We start from the raw sequence: 21,639 nt of genomic DNA on the forward strand, positions 1-21,639 counted from the left end.
GGTCCTGGGATCAAGCCCTGCATCAGGATCTCTGCTCAGCAGGGAACCTGCTTCCCCCTCCCACTCCCCTTCCACCTGCCTCTCTGCCTGCTTGTGATCTCTTTCTGTCAAACAAACAAACAAACAAATAAAGCTTTAAAAATTTTGGGAAAAAATTACAATGACACACTGCATTTTAAAACAAATTTTTATGTAGGTGACTCCAGTTCTGTAAATTCTATTGTGGTTAGAAGTAGGTCCCACTTGACAGGGCATGAATTTAAGGCTCTGAGGTGGTCACTGTACAGTTCGGCAACTATTTTCCAGTTCTCTCCCTTCTGGTCTTCAAGAGACAAGATAAGATCACACTGTAACCTCTATGGTTGAGCCGGGTCACTTCATGGTGAGGGAAAATGACAGTAGTGTCACTTCTGAGGGGAATGTATAATTGCTAAAAATGGAAATTCTCCAGAACACATCTTTACTTCGCCTTGACAATGAACAATATTCCAAAATGACTCGGCCCACTTGGGATGCATTGAAGGCACCATCTGCTGACAACCCAAAACTTTGTTTTTGAGTAAAAAACAAACATATTAAGTCACAGTAATCTTGAGGTTATATATTAGCACAGCATAACTAGGTCTCTCTGACTGATACAGGCTCATGGAACATAAATGACTTACCCAAGTTCACACAGCTAGAAAATGTCAATGCCCTTCTCCAAGTCTCATAAATGCTAAGGTCACTATTCCTCCCACCAGGTCCCAGTTTGCTTCCTGCGTTCATTGCTTCAAAAATAAACAGTATTTCCCCCAGGAGGCAGAATATAAACTTAAGTATGATCTGCCTAATCTGAGTCTAATATTCTTTATTTGGTGAAAAAAAAAAAGTTTGACGTCTTTACTTATTTCATAAATAGGCCAAGTGGCCTATAGTTCATTTCTTCTACTGCTTGAAGTTGAGAATTCTAAATAACAGTCCCCACCTCTGGTTCAGGCAGGAAAATACTTCTCACCTCAAATAATCAATTTCTCGGTCAAATAATAAGTAGCAATTAAGTGACAAGAACCGCAACACCACCCAGGGTGTGACAGTGTGTTTTGAGAGCCTCTCAGAGCCAATACTGACTCTGGATGACCTCACAGGAAAGGTGGAGAAACCAAGCACTGGCATATAAACCTGACCCCTTTCCTAGGGTCTGGCTGATGTAGCTGGTGTGACAGCCCTGACAGCCTCTGCATCACAGCCATCTCTACCATGAAGACCATCGGGGGGCTCCTTCTGCTCTGCACAATGACTCATTTCTTCAGTAACCCAGGTGAGTTAAGGGCAGAGAGTGCCCTGTGTAGCCATTAAGCTTGTCTTCCCAAATAACCCCTTCTCAGCATTAGAGGGAAATGTCTGGTCATATGGACTTAAAGGGTACTGGCTTATAATACAATAAGCCCTGACCTAAGAAGGGGGACACTTATACATACCAACAGGTGCTGGAGAGTGTTGGGTCCAGTGTTTTCCCTTTCAAGGATTTTTATTCTCATCCATGGAGCCATAGATAAAAAAGAACTAATTTCTCCATAAGTCTACCATTCCATAAGGTCACTGGAAGTGGTTGTGTTATTAGATACTATTCCTCAGTGCAATGATATGGAAAAACTTGGATGTCTCCCCAAATTAATCCAGGAGAATCGAAATAAAACACAATTCTCCAAAGCCCAGGAGTCAACAATTAGACTTTTATATGGTGAAAATTATTTAAATAAATTAAGATTCTTATACCTTAAGGACATTCCATCCTATTTCTTTTTATCAATTCAGAGGGGGAGAATTTCAAAGATGGTGGCACTTCAGGCTCTTAGGAGGGGTGCCTGCAATGCTGTCTATTGTTATCTGACTTTGAATCATTATCAAAGACATAAGCTCCAGAAAATGCCCCATAGTCAATAAAGGGAAGAAACAGGTTAAATTCTCCTGCCCGAATAAAGGGCTTACCTTATTGACCATTTAGCTTCTTCTGCAAACAGCTAGAGTTTTATATAAGAACAGAATGTGTGCTGATGCAAATACAAAGTCTCAATCCATCAGCCCAAATTAACATTAATTAATGAGACTTCAAGACACTGCTTCATTTTTCACCTTTCCATCTGTAACTCTCTTTCAGAAGCGGCTAGTCTGCCTTTAACAACAGTGAGTATATTGATTTAGATTTTAATTTCAATTCCTATTTACTGTCATTTAGTCAACAAATCTTTTTGAAATATATATGTAGAATTAATTCAGGGTGTTTGGGGAGGGGGCAAAGGAGGAGGTGGACACAGATTTAAAAATCTCCTCTATTTTCCAGAAGGCAGTTGAAGAAATAAGACATACATATAAGTAACTGTAGACCAAAAAAACAAAAACAAAAACAAACTCAAGTTAAAGGAGACAGAGATGACTTCCAGCTGAGAGGTTGGTAAAGTCTTCATGAAAAGGACAACAAGTGAGAGGCAGGACAGAGTTATCATGGTTAATTGCATGGACTCTGAATTTAAATCCCAGCCCCACCACCAACTAGCTTTTACATTATGCAACTTCTCTGTTTTTAAGCCTTAATTTCCCCCCTCTATAAATAGGTGTAATAGTAGAACCTGCCCTATTCAGTTGTTATGAAGATTAAACAAAGAAAATTCATGTATGATTTAAGCTTAAACCTAGCATGGAAGTGCTCAGGAATTATTAACAGAGTATGATAGTAGTGACAGAGGTGGGGACAGCAGTACTAGTATTCGTCATGGTCATGATATTATTAGTAGAAGTAGCCAGAGCGGCATCAGAATATCTCATCTGGGACTCCTAGGATGGTATTTTGCTTCCTGCCCCAACAGAGGCCAGCATAGACTAAGACATTCCCTTGTGCCCACAGCAGGTGGACTGCAGCATTTACAAGAAGTACCCAGTGGTGGCCATCCCCTGCCCCATCACATACCTGCCTGTTTGTGGTTCTGACTACATCACCTATGGGAATGAATGCCACCTATGCATTGAGAACTTGTGAGTACCTCATGGGAAGAAAAATAAGTTGTGGCCAGTGTCCTTCACTGAAAACCTCTCCTCTATGAGCCTGTTTCACTCTCCATAAGCTGTGCTTATTCCAGAAACAGCTGGGAGGGAAAGAAAGCTGTCTGTCTCACAGTCAGGTGAGGTTTGGGCTACCTGCTCTTCCAGCTTGAACTAGTTCCATCCATCACCCACCTGCCAATTCCTGTCTCAATTGAGGGAGTCCAGTAAGACAAGGAGCTCAGAGGTTCTAGAGAGGCAAGAGGACTAAGGGAATCATTTGGGGGTGGTCTCCAATCCCAAATTCAGCTTTTGGCTATTTTAGGTAGTGGAGTTCTCCACAGTATCTTGTTAGAAAGAAAGATCTTGAACTCCATACTAAATAATCACTGAAAGCCACTATCCTACATGATTTCTAAGATACTTGTGGCCATACTGCTTGATTCTTAGACAAACTGTGGCTAGAGAGCCTTTATCCTTCTCACATTCCTAGGGGCTCTAAACAACTCTAGCTTCAGGGAGGAAGAAGAGAAGCCTACCCTGAATTTTTTTTTTTTTTTTCTTATCTAAAACGGGGGATGCAAGCTCTCAGTGCTTATACCTGGGTTACATGGGCATGTTTTGCTAAAGTATTTTTGTTTGGTCTGTGCAGTATTTTTGAAGGCAACGTAACTAGGTAGTTGTCACTTCTTTAATGCAGAACAAGCACCTTAGCATTTCTTACCTTACACTAAGTCCATTTTGTTCATTGTTAAGTTTCTTTTAGACCACTGGATTTTGGCTACCCATCTTTGGTCTTGTATTTTTCATCTTTGTGATTATCTAAACATGTTAGAATATCAGCTTAGGCCCTGAGCTCAGAAGGATATGTCTGCCTCTTTATTTCTATTCAGGAACAGGGAAAATTCACGAAAGGGAAGATGCTCTAACATGCGCACACATTGGGCCTTGGCCTAGAAGCTGGTTTTTGTGTTCAGGGACACTGAAGGGGACCTGTGGTAGACGTTCTCACGAATGCAGGACCCAGCTTCATCACAGGCCTTGCTGGCCAGGAAAGGCTGAGGGGCAGGCGGCGGACTGCTCCTCCTTTGTTACTATAAGGCATTGGTTAATGGGCCCAGGTTCTGGGATCCCTGGAGACAGTAGGTAGGGTAGAAGAATCACTGGACTAGGGAGACTCAGCTTCTGTCTCTGTCAGAAAGTGTCTGTGGCAAGGACCTTCCTTTTCAGGGATTTAGTTTCTTCATCTATAACATTAAGCTCTGCCTCATAATTTCTGTAGTTCTTTTTTGGCTCTGACATTATATAATATTTCCTCTTGTTTAATGAATCTTGTTATGTGTTTTCTCATAGGAAAAGTAATGGAAAAGTTCAGTTTCTTCATGAAGGAAGTTGTTAACTTCTCCACAGACATGGGTACAGAGCGATGATATCTTCACCATCATCATCATCCTTGGCTCTGACTGTCTCATCTTGGCCAGTGCTTTGGGCAGTGCTCTCTTTTTGGAGCGAAGAAAGTCATGGTCTTCCTCAAACTCATGCCTTACTGACTTCCAGGCTTCTTTTTGTACCTCAATAAAAGAATCTCCCCAGCGAGTTTATCTTGACTTCTGCTTGTATTTGTTATTTAGATCAGGATATAATATCTCAGTTGAAAAATAGAACCGAGAAACATATAAATCTTCTTTAGGAGAAAATTTTGTATGAAGAATACCAAGTGACTTCCAAGAGACACATACACACACACACATACATACACATCAGTGAACACCTTACACTGTCCTGGAGTCTTTACTTTCCTTAATCAGTACCTGCCACTGGGAACTAGTCTATGGACCATACTGGTCCTTTATATTAGTCTCTTTTCCAAAGCTCCTTGGAGGGGCACTTCCTTCATTATAAGAAGTCAACCCTGGGGGTGCCTGGGTGGCTCAGTGGGTTAAAGCCTCTGCCTTTGGCTCAGGTCATCATTCCAGGGTCCTGGAATCAAGCCTGCATTAGGCTCTCTACTCAGCAGGGAGCCTGCTTCCCTGCCCCCTCCCTCTGCCTGCCTCTCTGCCTACATGTGATCTTTGTCAAATAAATAAAAAATAAATAAAATCTTTAAAAAAAAAAAAGAAGTCAACCCTGGAGGGAAGATTTTCCTGCCCATTTCTTTTCATGAGCATTCCATAATTTCTTTTTTCTTGTCTCTCATCTTGCTAACCTCCTGCTGTAGCCTTAATAGAACATCTCTGGCACTGACTACTGCAGGGTTGACCTAACACTTCCCTTCCATAACTGTAAAATGCAGATACCACTATGTACCAAGACAAAATTTAAATTATTGGCAAATTGTACATTTGTTTTAAATACAGAGGTCTATAATTCATTCTTAGTGATGAAGCTGGAGTTCCTTCTACAGAGGATGCTTATGTGACCACAACACATTGAGGAAGTCTTTAATGATAGACATATAGCTCACAAGAAACTAGTGATCCAGATTAGGCCTTGGTGTATTTTCATGGTCCTTACTTTCTCCTCCCCATGTTCACTTCTTCCCTCACTTGTTCCAGAACTATTCGTGGCCCAGAGATTGAAAAAGGATAGTCCTGTCCACCAACAGGCTGCCCTAAAGATACAAAGAGGTCTGTGGAAATCTTATCTCCTCATAGATTCAAGAAGACAGAGGGAGGTGTGCCTGGGTGGCTCAGTCAGTTAAGTGTCTGCCTTTGGCTTAGGTCATGATCCCAGGGTCAATGTAGGATCAAGCCCTACATTGGACTTTCTGCTCAGCGGGGAGCCTGCTTCTCCTTCTCCCCCAACTTGTGATCTCTCCACTCTCTATATCAGGTAAATAAATAAAATCTTAAAAAAAAAAAAGGAGAAGAAGAAGAGGAGAGAGGGAATCCATAGCTAGAGTAACTTCATAAAAGTGGTATAAAAACACTTATAAATAGTTGGATCATGGCTGCATTTATATTCTGCTGCTAAAGTGTTATATAATCATGTAAGAACAGACTCTGTCCCCATGATCATGACACACCTAACATGGTATGGATGATTGGGATAAAGTATGGGTCTGAATCAGAGTCAAATTCAAAGTCAAGTTCAAAGTCAAGGTCAAGCCAGAACACGGTCAACTATGGAAACTGTGAAGAAGAGCAAGGATAGGGAAGTATCTTAGACAAACAGAGCTGCTTAAGTAAAAGTAGCAGATATGGGGGAAGTTGTGATCTGGACGGTGAAGGGCTTGGATTTGTACGGTGATATGGACGGTGAAGGGCTTGGAATAGGTGGTCAAATGATCTTGCTGGCTTAGCCCTCTTGAGTTGCTTACCACCTTCAGTAGCTCTCACTTCCCGGTTGCAAGCTCTCTCCCCTACTGGTGTGATCCTCTCCTGAGTGTCTCATACCTGCTCATGTGTGTGGAGCCTCCCCTCGCCTGAGTTGCTCACAACACCACAAGCTTCTCAGTTTGCTGTGTTCTTCTCATCATGCCAATTCCTCCCACCTTCTTAGATCTTCAGCTTCTCTTGTCTTTATTTTTCCTGGTCTTGATCTATCCCTCCACTTGACACTGTTTGCCCTGTCTTAAACAAACACCCGCATTTTCCCAGTGCTCTTCATTAATCTTTCTTATATATTTTCAGTTGTTTCTACCTTCTTAGGAACCTGATTTCCATATTGCTCCACTTGCCTCACCCCTTTTTCCTCTGCTGCCTTCAAACTTTTGGCTACCTCAGTCCTTCTCATTCTTCCTCTGACCTCACTCACATATCCTCAGCAGAACTGAATCCCCAGAAGCTCATTTCTTTGTACACAAAATCCCTCTTTCTCCTCATAGCTGGATTATGATAAAGACCATGGCATGGGCATACCCCTACACTGTGAGCTCATCCTCACCCCCATGTATGGTACAGATGGAAAAACCTACAAAAATCCCTGCTGACTGTGCATGAAGATCAACGGAACCATGGTGCAAAATGTGGGCAAAGTACACACCTATATAAGAATTCCCAGTCATCATGGATGAAAAAGGGCCAGTTAGCAGCCTCATTTTATGGACAGAAACTCTGAGGTATCTACATTGGATAGCTAGGTATCCTCATTGCTCACATGGAAGATGAGGACAAGAACCCATATCTGCTATTCCTAATCCAGGGCCCAAAGAAGTATTTCCAGAATTTCATCCATCATATCTCAATACTCTCAGGAATCAAACTCCTTCTACTATGAAATGACCCAGTATATAACATCTATAAAACACTTATAGTTCACAAAAGTCTTTCATATTTATTGCCTCATTTAATCAGCCTAGCTTCTCAGGTGAGATAAAAAGTTCCCAAAGGGAAATGATGGGCAGAATTGCAGAACTGTAAATTCTGCTGGCTCTGAGTCTAGCGAGCATTGGTTCTACACAACACACTGCATAAAGACAATGAGGAGACATCTGGTTTCACTGCAGACCTGAACAGCCTCAGGTCTTGGTCCATATTGTATCCAAGGCAGGTAGGTACAAGCTGTTGATGACACTTCCCCTTTTCTTCCAACACTTACCACAACTCATTGCCTAGATTTCTGATCTTTCTAAAATTGGTCTAGATTTGGTCTCCAATTGATATAGTCCCAGAACCCTTTTAATATTTATAAATGATGTTTAAAAGTAGTTATTATTCTTTAAATTTTGGAATCAACCTGTGGTTGAACTGTAGAAGAATGAATTATGGCATAAAGAACAGAATGTGCATATTTTTAACATCTGAAATGTAAAAGTAAACATAGAGGTGTAAAATGTTTAGAGAGAAAAGTTGACTGAGGGAAGTGTATGGAGGCAGGTAAGTTTCTTGTAGGGTTATAAGATGCTGCCTAAGGATGAGAATAATAGAAAGTGACTAAGATATATTATTTAAAGTTATAAAGGTAGTACACAGAATTTTTGAAAAATCATGATATACTCATCAAAATTTTGGAAGAACTAAAAGTGGGAAGATAATATAAATTAACGACTTTCCCCAAAATGGTAGTCTATTCTCATATGGTATCACTTACTTATGGAACATAAGGAATAACATGGAGGACATTAGGAGAAGGAAATGAAAATTGAAGGGGGTAAATTGGAGGGGGAGATGAACCATGACAGACTGTGGACTCCAAGAAACAAACTGAGGGTTTTAGAGTGGGAGTGAGGTGGGGTGCGGGAATGGGTGAGCCTGGTCGTGGGTATTAAGGAGGGCACGTATTGCATGGAGCACTGGGTGTTATATGTAAACAATGAACATTACATCAAAACTAATGATGTACTGTATGCTGACTAACATAACACAATGAAAATATTTTAAAAAATGGTGGCCAATCAACCAACCAATCAATAAATGGTAGAATCTTAAGTATACCACTGAGAATTATGATGGTAACAACCTTAGAAGAGAAATGATTAAAATGAGCTCCCACTGAAGCGATATTGGCAATGAAAGACTTTTGGTTTTCATTGTAAGCTTTTAATATCAATGGAAAACACAAAACATACAAACTATATATATATATATATATATATATATATATATATATATATCTTACTATGTCGTATGTATTTCTTTCTTTTCTTTTTCTCTGCCAGGAAGAGTATATCTTTGCCCCAGGGAAGCTCTTAAACCACCATAAATGTAAATGTAAAGTAGGTGTATTTTTAAATTTTTACCTCTCTAAGTTTAGGACTTGGAGAAAAAAATGACTTTATTCAGTTTTACTCACTTAGCTATATACTGATCAGCACTTGCATCACTGAAGTCTCTGGCATATTCGTCATCATTGGCTTCATTATAAAATTCCACCAAGCAGCTCAGGAGAACACAACAAAACTTGGAACAGGAGACTTGTATGCTTATGCTAGTTTGGACATCACCAGGTGTGTGGCTGTAGGTTGGTCATTTATGTGTGCAATATCTCTTTCCTTATTGACAAAATCAAGAGAATAATAATCCCTAATTTAACCTGTGCATTGTGAGAGTCAGATGTGCATGTGAACATGCTTTGTAAACTGTACAGTTCTATGGAAATGAAAGTGTTGGTTAAGATCTGTATGCCCTTCCTTCTCCAACATTTACCTGGCCTGAACATATAGACTACATTCTTGGAAATATGTTTAGTATTTTAAAGTAAAGGCCCATGATCAGTAATTGCTGTGGAGTTTTTTTTTCTTGGTTTGGGATATGGGAATATTTCCGTTCCTTAGAAACTGATATTAGAAAGTGAAAAGGCAAATGTACAATCTGAACATATAAGATTACATGAATTTACTTATATAGTTTGCCCCATTTGAACATGGCCTCACTTAATACCATGAGTAAAACTGTTATGAAAGATGAGATATTCAAATAATCTCAAGAGATCTTGTCACAAAATATTTACTAATTTTGAAAGGAGAAAGAGTAACAGTAGAGTGGAGAAACATTTTAGACACTAATGGGCACAGGTGATCAAAGTTAGCATAGTCAGTGATAGGGCAAATCAACATCATGGATATTATCGCAAAGTATACAGTATGAAGAATACAGAATAACTTCTGTATTTCCCTGCCAAAAATGTACAACCCAAATATAACTATTAGGAATCATGAGACAAACTCCAATTCAGAAACCTTCTATAAAATAACTCACCTACAACTTTGAAAAACCAAGAACGGGCCTTTTAAATATTCTGCTTTGAAAGGGACTAAAGAACATAATATTTTATGATCCTGAATGGATCTTTTGTTGTTGTCATTGTTGCTGTTTGTTGAGAAATAGTTCACATACCATAAAATTCATGTTTTTGTTTTTTTAATTTTAAAAATTGAAGTGTAATTAACAAGCAGCATTGCATTAGTTACAAAAATTCTTGTTTTTAAAATGTAAAATTATAGTCTGCTCACAAAATTGTGCAACCAGCACCACTATTTGATTTTAATACCTTTCGTGACTCCAAAAAGAAACTCCAAGCCAACTGGCAGTCACTCTCATTCCCGCATATTTCCAGCCCCTGGAGGCCAAGAATCTAATTTTTGCCTACAAATTTACTATTCTGGACATCATACATTAATAGAGTCATACACTATAGGTCTTTTGTGTCTGACTTCCTTCACTTAGCATAAGGTTTTCAAGGTTAACCCATGTTGTGGCATGTGTCAGTATTTTATCCCTTCCTGTAGCATAATAATATTCCATTCTACAGCTTTACTACGTTCAGTCATTTGTCCATTGATGGATACTTGGATTGTTTGCAATTTTAGTCCATTAAGAGTAAAGCCGACATGAATATTCATATACAAAGGTGTTGTTTTTTTTTTAATTTTTCTCTGTTTTTTTTTTTTTTTTTCAATTCTCTTGGATAAATACCTAGAAATAAAATTGTTGGGCAATGGGGTAACTCTACATTTAACTTTTTGAGAACCTACCAAACTGTTTCCAAAGCAGCTGCTATGACATTTTCCATTCCCATAAGCAATGTATGAGGGTTCCAATTTCTACACATCCTTGACAACATCTTGTTTTTTTTTAAGTGATCCTAATGAATGTAAAATGGTACTCATTTTGGCTTTCAATTGCATTTCCTTGATAACGAATGATGAAGAGCATATTTTGATGTCTTTATTGGCCATTTGTATATCTTTTTTGGAAGAATGTTTATTCAACTCCATTGCTCAATTTTAAGTAGATAATTAGTCTGGTTATTTTTGAGCTGCATATATTTTGTTTAGCTTCATATATTCTGAATACTAGGCCTTCATCAGATCAATGATTTACAAATATTATCTTCTATTCTGTGGGCTGTCCTACTAAGTGCAAAATTTGGATTTTGATAAAATCCAATTTATTTTCCCTTTTGCTTATTATATTCTTAGTGTCATATCTAAGAAACCACTGCCCATTCCAAAGTCACAAAGACTTATGCCTATGTTTTCTTCTAAGACTACTATAGTTATAACTTTTACCTTTAAGTCTTTGATCATTTTGAGTTAATTTCTGTTAGAGTTTTTTTATACAGTCTGATTAGATTGGATGTTTCTGTGATAAAGGCATTATTGACTTAAATGGCAAAATGTGAATGGAGTCTTGAGGTGAAGAGTATGGGAGAATTTCTTTGTTCTAATCTTGCAACAATTATTTCAAAATAAAAAGTTAAAATTCAAAAATGTGTTCTAGTACCTGCAAAACAGGTACTACTGGTAAGTTGATGGACCTGTTCCTCCAAGAAAGCAGTGTCACAGAAGTGACTTCAGACTGGGAAGTAGCAAGAGAATATGGGAAGGATATGCCACACAAGCTGAATTCTTAAGTAAATTCTCAAATAAACCATAAGGCTCTGCCTACTTCCCCTCCCTCCACCAATACATACTGAAAATAGTTCAGAATTCAGTAGGAGGGGAAAAAAAAAAAGAAAGAAACCCTTCAATTCATAGTGACATTTTAAGCTGCTGCTTCTGCTTCTCCTTCCCCTTCTTCTTTGTCTTCTTCTCAGGAAGAAGTATAACTCAGGGCTGCCTAAAAGGTCTTGTGGTTTTGTTTTGTTTTAATTTTATTTATTTATTTGACAGAGATCACAAGTGGGCAGAGAGACAGGCAGAGAGAGAGAGGAAGGGAAGCAAGCTCCCTGCTGAGCAGAGAGCCAGGACCTGGGATCATGACCTGAGCCGAAGGTAGAGGCTTTAACCCACTGAGCCACCCAGGCACCCCAAAGGTCTTGCTTATTAGGAGGAAAGGACAATCATTGTGTTGAAAGACATTTCTGAAGAGCTCAAGGGACTTTGTGTCAAAGTTTTCCTGATTCCCAGATCCCGCAACATTTCCCCAGAGATGACCACTTAATCCATGCATGCACAGTGGCTCCTAAACTTTGGCCAGTCTTCCCCAGAAGCAGAAGAGGTCTTAGCAATTATAACCTCAGCCAGCCCAGCTCTCTGACACTCTCAGAGAGTCACCTTTGTAATGGTTCTCCTCTAATCTTATATCTAAAAATCTAGAAATTTAATTCTTCTTGGACTTCAATTCAGATGACTTCTCTTTATTCCCTGAACTAGAGAATCTCCTTCATGGCCCTGGAAGTCTGTGTGAACTTGCTCCTTCTTAATCACCCTCTTTTTCTTCTCTTCTCTTTTCTGCATTCACACTCTTATAACCAGCCAAGCCAAGGCTCTGATTCAGATAAGTTCTTCCTCAAGTAGTGCTTGCCTCTGAACTGAACCCCTATGGATCCACCTCAAGTGCTGGAGTCACCACTTGAGGGTGGAATTTAGGAATTTCTCTCCTAGAATAGTGATCTTCAAATCACCCTGTGGACCCCTAGAGACTCCATGAGTGTGACTCAAGGGCCATTATGGGAAAGATGGGCACAAGGAAGCCAAGATGCCACAGTCCTTCTTCAAGGAATGGAGAACGTCTGTTATCTGTTCAGTGTACTGTGCTTCTATACAACATTTTCCAATTCCACTACATACTCTTGTGATCTTGGACAACTCGTTTATTTTCTCTGTGCCTCATTTCCTTTATTTGTAAAGTCTTGGTAGTAATAGTATTTGCCTAATATAGTTTTAAAATTTAAATAAGTTAATATTCATAGAACAATTTCAAAACTACCTGACACATAATTAGTGCTCAGTAAATATTATTACTGTTATTGCTATTGTCATTAAACAAAGTATTTTGCTGTTAGAAAAGTTTAAAAATGCAGATAGAGGTCGTTTTCAATTTCAATAAAGGAATCACCTCTGCAGGTCCTTGAGAAGTATTCATTTGACCTCCAAGGAGACACTTAAAAGGATCTCTCTACTTCTAGTCATTACCAAACTTTACTGATCATCACTAAGTTCCTTTTATGATGACATGCCAATATTTATCATTTCCAGTACAGCCACAAAGATACAACACTTCCTTATTTTAAGATAGTTCTCAAGGGCTTTCTGAGTCTTTTCTTAAGACCACTGTCACTGTCATTGTCTTTGCTATTCTGATCATTATCATCAAATACCAAAATTTGTTAAGAACTTACTATATGCCAGACCCTGGATAAGAACTTTACAAATACAATCTCATTTGAAACTTATAACAAGCTTATGATGATGGTGCCATTAACTTTATTTTGTAAGCTTGTTAAAATATTTGACACTTGTTAAAATGGTAAGGAAGCTGTCATTCAAAGTACAGTCTTGAATACTTCTATTGTAATTGGAGAGAGAGATTGGGCTCAAGTCTGCATAAAACATGGGGGATTTTTAGTCAAGGAGCAAGTTGAGGGGGTCAGTAGATTGGTGAGCTTGTCTGTTAAAAATGATTGTATTAGTGTAAAATGCCACTGATCTCATATGTAACTATGGCCCAGGGCAAAGTCAACATCTCATTCTTGAATCATCAAGCTGTGACTAGAGAATCATGGCCAAAGCTCTAGGGACAGTCCAGCCATTTCAGTCACTAAATCCATTACTGGCTAAGCTGGTCATATAGCTCTTTATTATTGCCCTTGAGAAGACCCTTCTCCCACAGGCCCTTGATAAAGAAGCTTCCACCAAAGATCTGGCAGGTAAATGAGGTGTGACTGCTCACCAGCTCTACTCACTATTCCATTTCCTCAAATTTAGGTACTTGGGAAAATTATTCCCCTGCTAAAGAGCATCAATCATTATTTTTCTGCTGAATCAAGAGTTGGGTGTCGGGGTGCCTGGGTGGCTCAGTTAAGCATCCTGATCTTGGGGTCATGTAATTGAGCCCTGTGATGGGCTCTGTGCTTGCTGTGGAGCCTGCTTGAGATTCTCTCTCTCTCTTTCCCTCTGCCTTTTTCTTCCCAGCACCCCAAAAGACTTGGATATTGATACCTTTTCTCTGTGCCCAGTCTGGAGTCTTATCTGGTCACATTTCCTATTTGGTATCAGAGGAAAGAGGGGAAACTGGAAATATGTCTGAACTTAGAAGGCTGCCACACCTGATGAGTATTCCCGGAAGTAGTAAAAAGATGAATGTGTAGTAAAACCGGTGAAATTACTTAAGTTCTGTCACTTCATTTTTCTCATCTGTAAAACAAAGAAAATGGTAATAACTATCCAATAGATTTACTATGAAGACTCAATGGTATAACAGATGTGAAAGCACTCAAACTCTCAAGTATGTAAAAAAATAAGGAAATAACAGATTTATTGGGTTCTATTATCTATTAAAATGTCATGAACAAACTATCTGATTTCACAATAAAAGAATTCCCATACTAGCAAATGTTTCTGACCTCTTCCCATGATTCTGTTTCTGGAAATAGCTATTTCACAATTGAGTCAGGAACTCTTGACAATATATAAGGCAAGACCCAAGTGGGCCAAATAGACACCAGAAAGTCACTGGTTTTGCCACCATCTGACTGCGCTTGGCCACTTCAGCAGCATGAAAGCAACAGTCTGCCTTGCTCTTGGCTCTGGCACTTATGGCCATCTTCAGTAAGTATCTCCTTCATAACACCACCTCTGTCCTGATACCAACAGCTCATGTCATCTTCTGTTCACAGAATTCTGGGATATACAGAGCACATAGATAATAAGGGAAGCTTTTTGAAATGCATTTTTGTCTCTACCAATAAATCACTAAATGATACCACCTTTGGGGCTGAGTTGACCTAAATGGTCAGCTAAGGGCAAATTCTTATCCATTTAAATATTTATATTTGGTCAGTGTACATCCAGACTCTGCTTTGACTTGATATCTCTATTTATGGGTTTATGGGGACCCCATTTCTTTATAAAACTGTCCTATAAACTGAGAGTGGTAGAATGGGAGGTGGGTAGGGGGATGGGGTAACTGGGTGATGGGCATTAAGGAGGGCACATAATATAATGAGCACTGGCCATTATACACAACTGATGAATCACTAAACACTACATCTGAAACCAATAATGTATTATATGTTGGCTAATTGAATTTAAATTAAAAAAAAAAAGCCTGTCCCATTCATTGTTTGGCAGCATGAGCTCTTATTATTTTTGCATTAAGTTGAAATTTGTTCCTAAGAATTTTCAACTGCTGGTCCAGCTTCTGCCATATCTGCCTCCTACACAATAGCAGACATTCCCTAGATATAAAACCACTTCTTTTTCCCAGTATTTTCTAAACTCTGATTATGAGGTAAGAAAGAACAAAATTTCTCATTATTATAGTAGTTTCTCCATGCTTTTGGCTATGCTCTAATCCTATCCAAAAAAGAAAAAAAAAAATCTATGCTGAGTTTCAATCTTTGATATTATATTGATACACAGTTCTGAAGAGAGTCTAATATTTTTGATAGGCTGAGAACTGAAACATGAGAGATCATTTTTCAACATGATTAGGTTCTTCCAGAGTTTAATTTGGTTTCTTTTGTCTTTATTTTTCTTATAGATGTAGAATGTGCCACACACCTTCAACAGGTCAGTACATACATCTTGATATAAAAGTTTTACTTTTATATTTTATGTAATTTTAAAGCCAGTAATCAACAAGGAAATATTTGCTACTATACACTAATTAAATTGCTACATGTTTGAAGATTTTTTAAGTATCAAAACTGATTTTGCTTTTAAAAATTCATTAAAAGATCTTTCTGAAATGGACGTAGTAGAACAAAGTGGTTAGGCACCTAACATCCGAATTACTATAAAGTCCTGGGTTTGAATTCCAGCTCCTTGATCGTGTGGCCATGGACAACAATACTTGCCTCATAAGCTTATTGTGAGGGTTAAAACCACAGTGTTTGAAGAGAGTTGAGCACTGTACTGGCACCAAAGAAGGACAAGTCATGACTCTTATAATGCTAAATGGATCACCGCCCTCTTTGTTCTTTATCTTAGGGAATGGATATTTTAATTTAACCTTCCCTTTATGACTCATATTAAGCAATAACTGTTGTTGAGAAAATCTAGGTGTGGTAGTAAAAACTTTAAACCGGGAGTCTAAGCTCAATGGCTTTTCAGCAGTATGCCTGTGGGCCTCAGGCAGCTTCTTTCACTTCTTTGAGTCTTTCATTTTATGTATTAAAGAGAATAAGAGGGTTAAGAGTGTGAATTTTGGAGTCAGACAGTCCTGAATTCAAGCCATCCTTCACAATTAGTAGCTGCTTGAGAATGATAACAGTTAATGAATATGAAGTTTTGGTCATTTCTTGGTCACACTGTGAATGTGACTTAAGTCCTGACACTGGGGTTTGAGCAGGCAAGGAGAAGAAGTGATATCGTGCTGACATATACTCATCAAGGGGCACCGTCATTCCCATTCTCCAGTAGACTCCACTCGCCTCTGAGCGCCTTCTGCCATTTTATCATGTTTGCTAATCTTTGTATTGCCAGCCATCAGAGCAATCCTAAAACTTAGAAAGTATGTGGTGTATGGCAAACAAGGAATGAATAGATCAATTAATGGAACATAACTGAAAGGGAAGATGAATTTAACCTGAAGTTCCGGTGTATTTCAGGCTACCCAAGTGGAGACATTCAACAATTAGTAACATATCACATGTGGAACTCTGAGTCAGAAAAACAAACGTAAACTCTTCTGTACAGAGCTAAAATTTGAGTAGTCCTGAATGTAGAGCCAAGGGATAAAACTAATAGAGAGTATTTTTGTAGTATTTTCCATGTCATGAAGTGCTAAGCATTTTACATGTATCTTCTTGATTATTTATTTTTTACTTCAATCTTACGATGTAGTTATTATCACCCTTATTTTACAGGTAAAGAAACAAGGTTTAGAGAAGTAAAATGATGGTCTCAGGGTCATATAGTCATGATTTGAAATGTGACATGTTTGACTCTTGCTCTCTATACTCTTCAATTCGCTCATAGGTGAAAACCCCAGAAAACCTCTATCTTGGTGATTGCAGACGTGCTCCTGCAGGGGCCTTCATGTTGGCTTTCCTCCTGGCACTTACAACAGTGGTTCTCAACTACAGCAGTAAAATGCATGTGTCTGTCTATGCACTGAAGAAGTGTATAACACATGCTTTGTGACCAATAATTAATGGTAAAAGTTGCTAGTGATGTGCTAGCTCTTAAAACTATAGAAAGTATACCTATAATACATCTCATACTTGCATTCAGGTAGAACTTAAGTGAAAGAGAGAAATAGCAGGATGTGTAGAAAACTAACCCCATGGGAATGATTACATCTGGGACTCTGCCATGTATGTTTTTAAATTCACATTTTAATTTTTAGATAAATTATTTGGTTACAAGCTACCATAAAGAAGTTTATCACTCATGATTTTATACCTGACATAAGAAATCTCTATACTTGACATATCTCAAAGGGGCTGGATGAGGACAGACAATTAGAATAAGAAACTGGAAGCGCCTGGGGGGGGTCAGTGGGTTAAGCGCCTCTGCCTTCAGATCAGGTCATGATCTCAGGGTCTTGGGATCAAGCCCCTCAGCAGCGAGCTTGCTTCTTCCCCTTCTCTCCGCCTGCCTCTCTGCCTACTTGTGATCTTTCTCTCTGTCAAATAAATAAATATTTAAAAAAAAAAAAAGAATAAGAAACTGATGATTTGAAAGCCCTCTAAACTTGCTTGGGAAATCCTAAATTCTGGGAAAAAAGATTTGGTTCAAGGCTTTTAATATGTATCTCCAGGTTGATTGCAGTAAATATAAGAAGCTACCACCAGGAAAAGAGGGAATTTGTTATGAAATATATGCACTAATTTGTGGATCTGATGGCGAAACTTACCCTAATGATTGCTTCTTTTGTTATGAAGTTCAGTAAGTGTTGAAATATTTTTATTTTCTATATTTAAGGTGTAATTAAGTGCTATGGCAAATATACCTCAATTAGAAGTGGTTTAGGGTACAATGAATATGTAAATATGATGAATACATAGAATTTGGGGTCTTTAGTGTCTTTGGATCTGTGCATATTCAGGCAGTAAGAATAAATCAAAGAACTAGAGTCTCTAAGTTGAAGAATATCGGTGGAATTTTGATTGGAATGGCATTAAAAGTATAGATTTCTCTAGGCAGTATAGACATTTTAACAATGTTTATTCTTCCGATACAAGAGCATGGAATGGTCTTCCATCTTTTTGTGTCTTCTTCAATTTCTTTCATGAGTGTTCTGTAGTTCCTCGAGTACAGATCTTTTACCTCTTTGGTTAGGTTTATTCCCAGGTATCTTATGGTTCTTGGTGCTATAGTAAATGGAATCGATTCTCTAATTTCCCTTTCTGTGTTTTCATTGTTAGTGTATAAGAAAGCCACTGATTTCTGTACATTGAATTTGTATCCTGCTACGTTGCTGTATGAGTTCTATTAGTTTGGGGGTGGAGTCTTTTGGGTTTTCCATATAAAGAATCATGTCATCTGCTAATAGAGAGAGTTTGACTTCTTCATTACCAATTTGGATACCTTTTATTTCTCTTTGCTGTCTGATTGCTGTTGCTAGGACTTCTAATACTATGTTGAACAAGAGTGGTGAAAGTGGGCATCCTTGTCTTGTTCCTGATCTCAACGGGAAGGCTGCAAGCTTTTTCCCATTGAGGATGATATTTGCTGTGGGTCTTTCATAGATAGATTTGATGAGTTCAGGAATCTTCCCTCTATCCCTATACTTTGAAGCGTTTTAATCAGGAACAGATGCTGGGTTTTGTCAAATGCTTTTTCTGCATCAATTGAGAGGACCATGTGGTTCTTCTCTCTTCTCATATTAATTTGTTGTAACACATTGATTGATTTGTGAATGTTGAACCATCCTTGTAGCCCAGGGATGAATCCCACCTGATCATGGTGGATAATCTTTTTAATGTGCTGTTGGATCCTGTTGGCTAGGATCTTGTTGAGAATCTTAGCATCCATATTCATCAGTGATATTGGTCTAAAATTATCCTTTTGGTAGGGTCTTTGTCTGGTTTGGGGATCAGGGTAATGCTGGCTTCATAGAAAGAGTCTGGAAGTTTTCCTTCTGCTTCAATTTTTTGAAACAGCTTCAGGAGAATGGGTGTTATTTCTTCTTTGAAGGTTTGGTAGAATTCCCCAAGGAATCCGTCAGGTCCAGGGCTCTTGTTTTTTGGGAGGTTTTTGATCACTGCTTCAATCTCGTTATTAGATATCGGTCTATTCAGGTTGTCGATTTCTTCCTGGTTCAAATTTGGTAGTTTATATTTTTCCAGGAATGCATCCATTTCATCTAGGTTGCAAAGCTTATTGGCATATAACTGTTGACAATAACTTCTGATGATTGTTTCTTCTTCCTTGGTGTTAGTTGTGATCTCTCCCTTTTCGTTCATAATTTTATGAATTTGGGCTTTCTCTCTTTTCTTTTGGATTAGTGTGGCCAATGGTTTATCGATCTTATTGATTCTTTCAAAAAACCAGCTTCTAGTTTCATTGATACGTTCTACTGTATCTCTGGTTTCTACCTCATTGATCTCAGCTCTAATCTTGATGATTTCCCTCCTTATGTGTAGAGTTTGTTTGATTTGTTGTTGATTCTCCAGTTCTTTAAGGTGTAGAGAAAGCTGGTGTATTCTGGATTTTTCAATTTTTTTGAGGGAGGCTTGGATGGCTATGCATTTACCCCTTAGGACCGCCTTTGCTGTATCCCATAGGTTTTGGACCGAAGTGTCTTCATTTTCATTGGTTTCCATGAATTGTTTCAGTTCTTCTTTGATCTCCTGGTTGATCCAAGCATTCTTAAGCAAGGTGGTCTTTAGCTTCCAGGTGTTTGAGTTCCTTCTGAACTTTTCCTTGTGATTGAGCTCCAGTTTCAAAGTCTCTAAGTTGGAAGGAAATTTGAGGGTCATCTAGTTCAATGTCCACATACTCGTCTACTGCTTGAACTCGCTCTACAAATAACTCAAGTCATCCCAGTGTGCAGTTGATTATCTCCAGGGACAAGGAACCGCCCTCCTCCTAGGCATGCAGTCTACTTATCTCTCAGAACGAACTGTATCTATTGTTCATTTTAATAATTAAGTTTAGATGTATTAGAGCCCCCTAATTATTGGCACAAAAGGGGATAATATTTAAAAATTCCAAAGAAATTTTTGTTTCAGTATGATTTCTCAACAAAACATATATTGAAGCTCTAATAAAAATTAAACTTGAACAAATAGCCAAATATAGCTTAAAGGTTACAAAATAATCACCTGAAAGATATGCTAGTACCAGCTCAAGAAATATAAGATGGTGCATGATACACCAGAATGTATAGAAACATATGGACCCTTTTTAAAAACATACATGAATGAAAACAAATACCCAATATTGATGACATATTGTTCTGGTTTGTTTTTTTAATGAGAAAAATTTTCTTTTTAAAAAAGATTTTATTTATTTGAGAGAGAGAGAGAGAGACAGAGAGAGCAGGAGCAGTGGGTGTGGGCACAGAGGGAGAGGGACAAGCAGACTCCCCACTAAGCATGGAGCCAGACACCGGGCTGGATCCTAGGACACTGGAACCATGACCTGAGCCGAAGTCAGATGCTTAACCCACTAAGCTATCCAGGCACCCCAGAAAAAACTACCTTTATGAGAAATAGTATTTTTTGAAAAATGTAAAATGTGACAACTATAATGAAATCATTGATGAAAAAAGGTTTCTAAATGTGCCTCCTTTAGATAAGAAATTCATTAAATATGTTTTCAGAGATATAAACTGATTATGATGTATTGTGAGCATCGTCCTTACATAACCAGCACCAGTTGCTAAAATATTTCTAAATTGCAGTCACTCCCTCCCTATCTTTGTTTTAAAGATCTTATTTATTCATTTGAGTAGAGAGAGAACCAGAGAGAGAGAACACAAGCAGGGAGAAGGGGTAGAGGGTGAGGGAGAAGTTGGCTCTCCTCTGAGCAGGGAGACAGATTCAATGGGAATTCCAGGACCCTGCAGCCCTTAACAGACTTGAGTGACCCAGGTGCTCCCAGTCACTCCCTCCTTTTAAAAACATCACTAAGTGGACCAACTTGAGTACCTTGTGGGAGGTGGGTTCATTAGTGAATGCTAATTAGTTCTGGATGCTAATAAAATGCCTACGGCATCAGCAATTTTCATTTGTTGCTATTTTTCTCTCCACAGAAAAACTAACAACAAACTTAAATTTGAACATTTTGGAGAGTGTTGAATCTAGCTTGTGATTCCAGTTCACACGAAACACACTTAAAGTATTTTGTAAAGGTTACAAAATAATCACCTGAAAGATATGCTAGTACCAGCTCGAGAAATATAAGATGGTGCATGATACACCAGAATGTATAGAAACATATGGACCCTTTTTAAAAACATAAATGAATGAAAACAAATACCCAATATTGATGACATATTGTTCTGGTTTGTTTTTTTAATGAGAAAAAACACAGGTTATACCTGTGCCGCATTGCCTAATCTTGTCACCATCATGTCCAGATTTCTCTGTACAATAAAGGAGACCTACATGAAATAAACATATGTCTGACTCTTTTTGTTTAGGAGTTGAATCTTTCAGATTTGTTTCACTTTTGGGTGATATCTAAGGGACCACCTTAGGGCCACGTCCTGGAAGAAAAGGGTTAACTAAGACCAGAAGCAGGAACCAGAAAATCAAAGGACCTGAATCTGATGCCTTCTTTTAGCCCAGGCTAGAAAAACACCTCCTGTGCATAACTTAGTTCTTGTGAATTCCTGAAAC

At 38.4% G+C, this 21,639-nt stretch overlaps 2 protein-coding genes across 2 annotated transcripts; both read left to right on the forward strand.

Annotated features, from left to right (window-relative positions):
* The first annotated feature begins 1,239 nt into the window (after positions 1–1,239).
* On the forward strand, positions 1,240–4,488 carry SPINK7 (serine peptidase inhibitor Kazal type 7). Its single transcript, XM_059416514.1, is given in 3 exon segments — positions 1,240–1,300; positions 2,847–3,012; positions 4,372–4,488. Coding segments are annotated over 3 exon segments (273 nt in total). The 3' UTR covers positions 4,418–4,488.
* Positions 4,489–17,597: 13,109 nt separating this feature from the next.
* On the forward strand, positions 17,598–21,096 carry SPINK9 (serine peptidase inhibitor Kazal type 9). Its single transcript, XM_059416326.1, has 2 exons — positions 17,598–17,737; positions 21,051–21,096. Exons 1-2 carry the CDS (start codon positions 17,598–17,600, stop codon positions 21,094–21,096), a joined length of 186 nt encoding a protein of 61 aa, XP_059272309.1.
* Positions 21,097–21,639: the final 543 nt, after the last annotated feature.

The sequence above is a fragment of the Mustela nigripes genome, chromosome 12 (genome assembly GCF_022355385.1).
Source record: "Mustela nigripes isolate SB6536 chromosome 12, MUSNIG.SB6536, whole genome shotgun sequence".
In the NCBI taxonomy this organism is placed as follows: domain Eukaryota; kingdom Metazoa; phylum Chordata; class Mammalia; order Carnivora; family Mustelidae; genus Mustela; species Mustela nigripes.

Coding starts and splice junctions, on each gene's coding strand:
- SPINK9 (XM_059416326.1), top strand. CDS start 17,598: ATGTATCTCCAGGTTGATTGCAGTAAATATAAGAAGCTACCACCAGGA. Junction 17,738..21,050: donor TTCTTTTGTTATGAAGTTCA/GTAAGTGTTGAA, acceptor TTCTCTCCACAG/AAAAACTAACAACAAACTTA.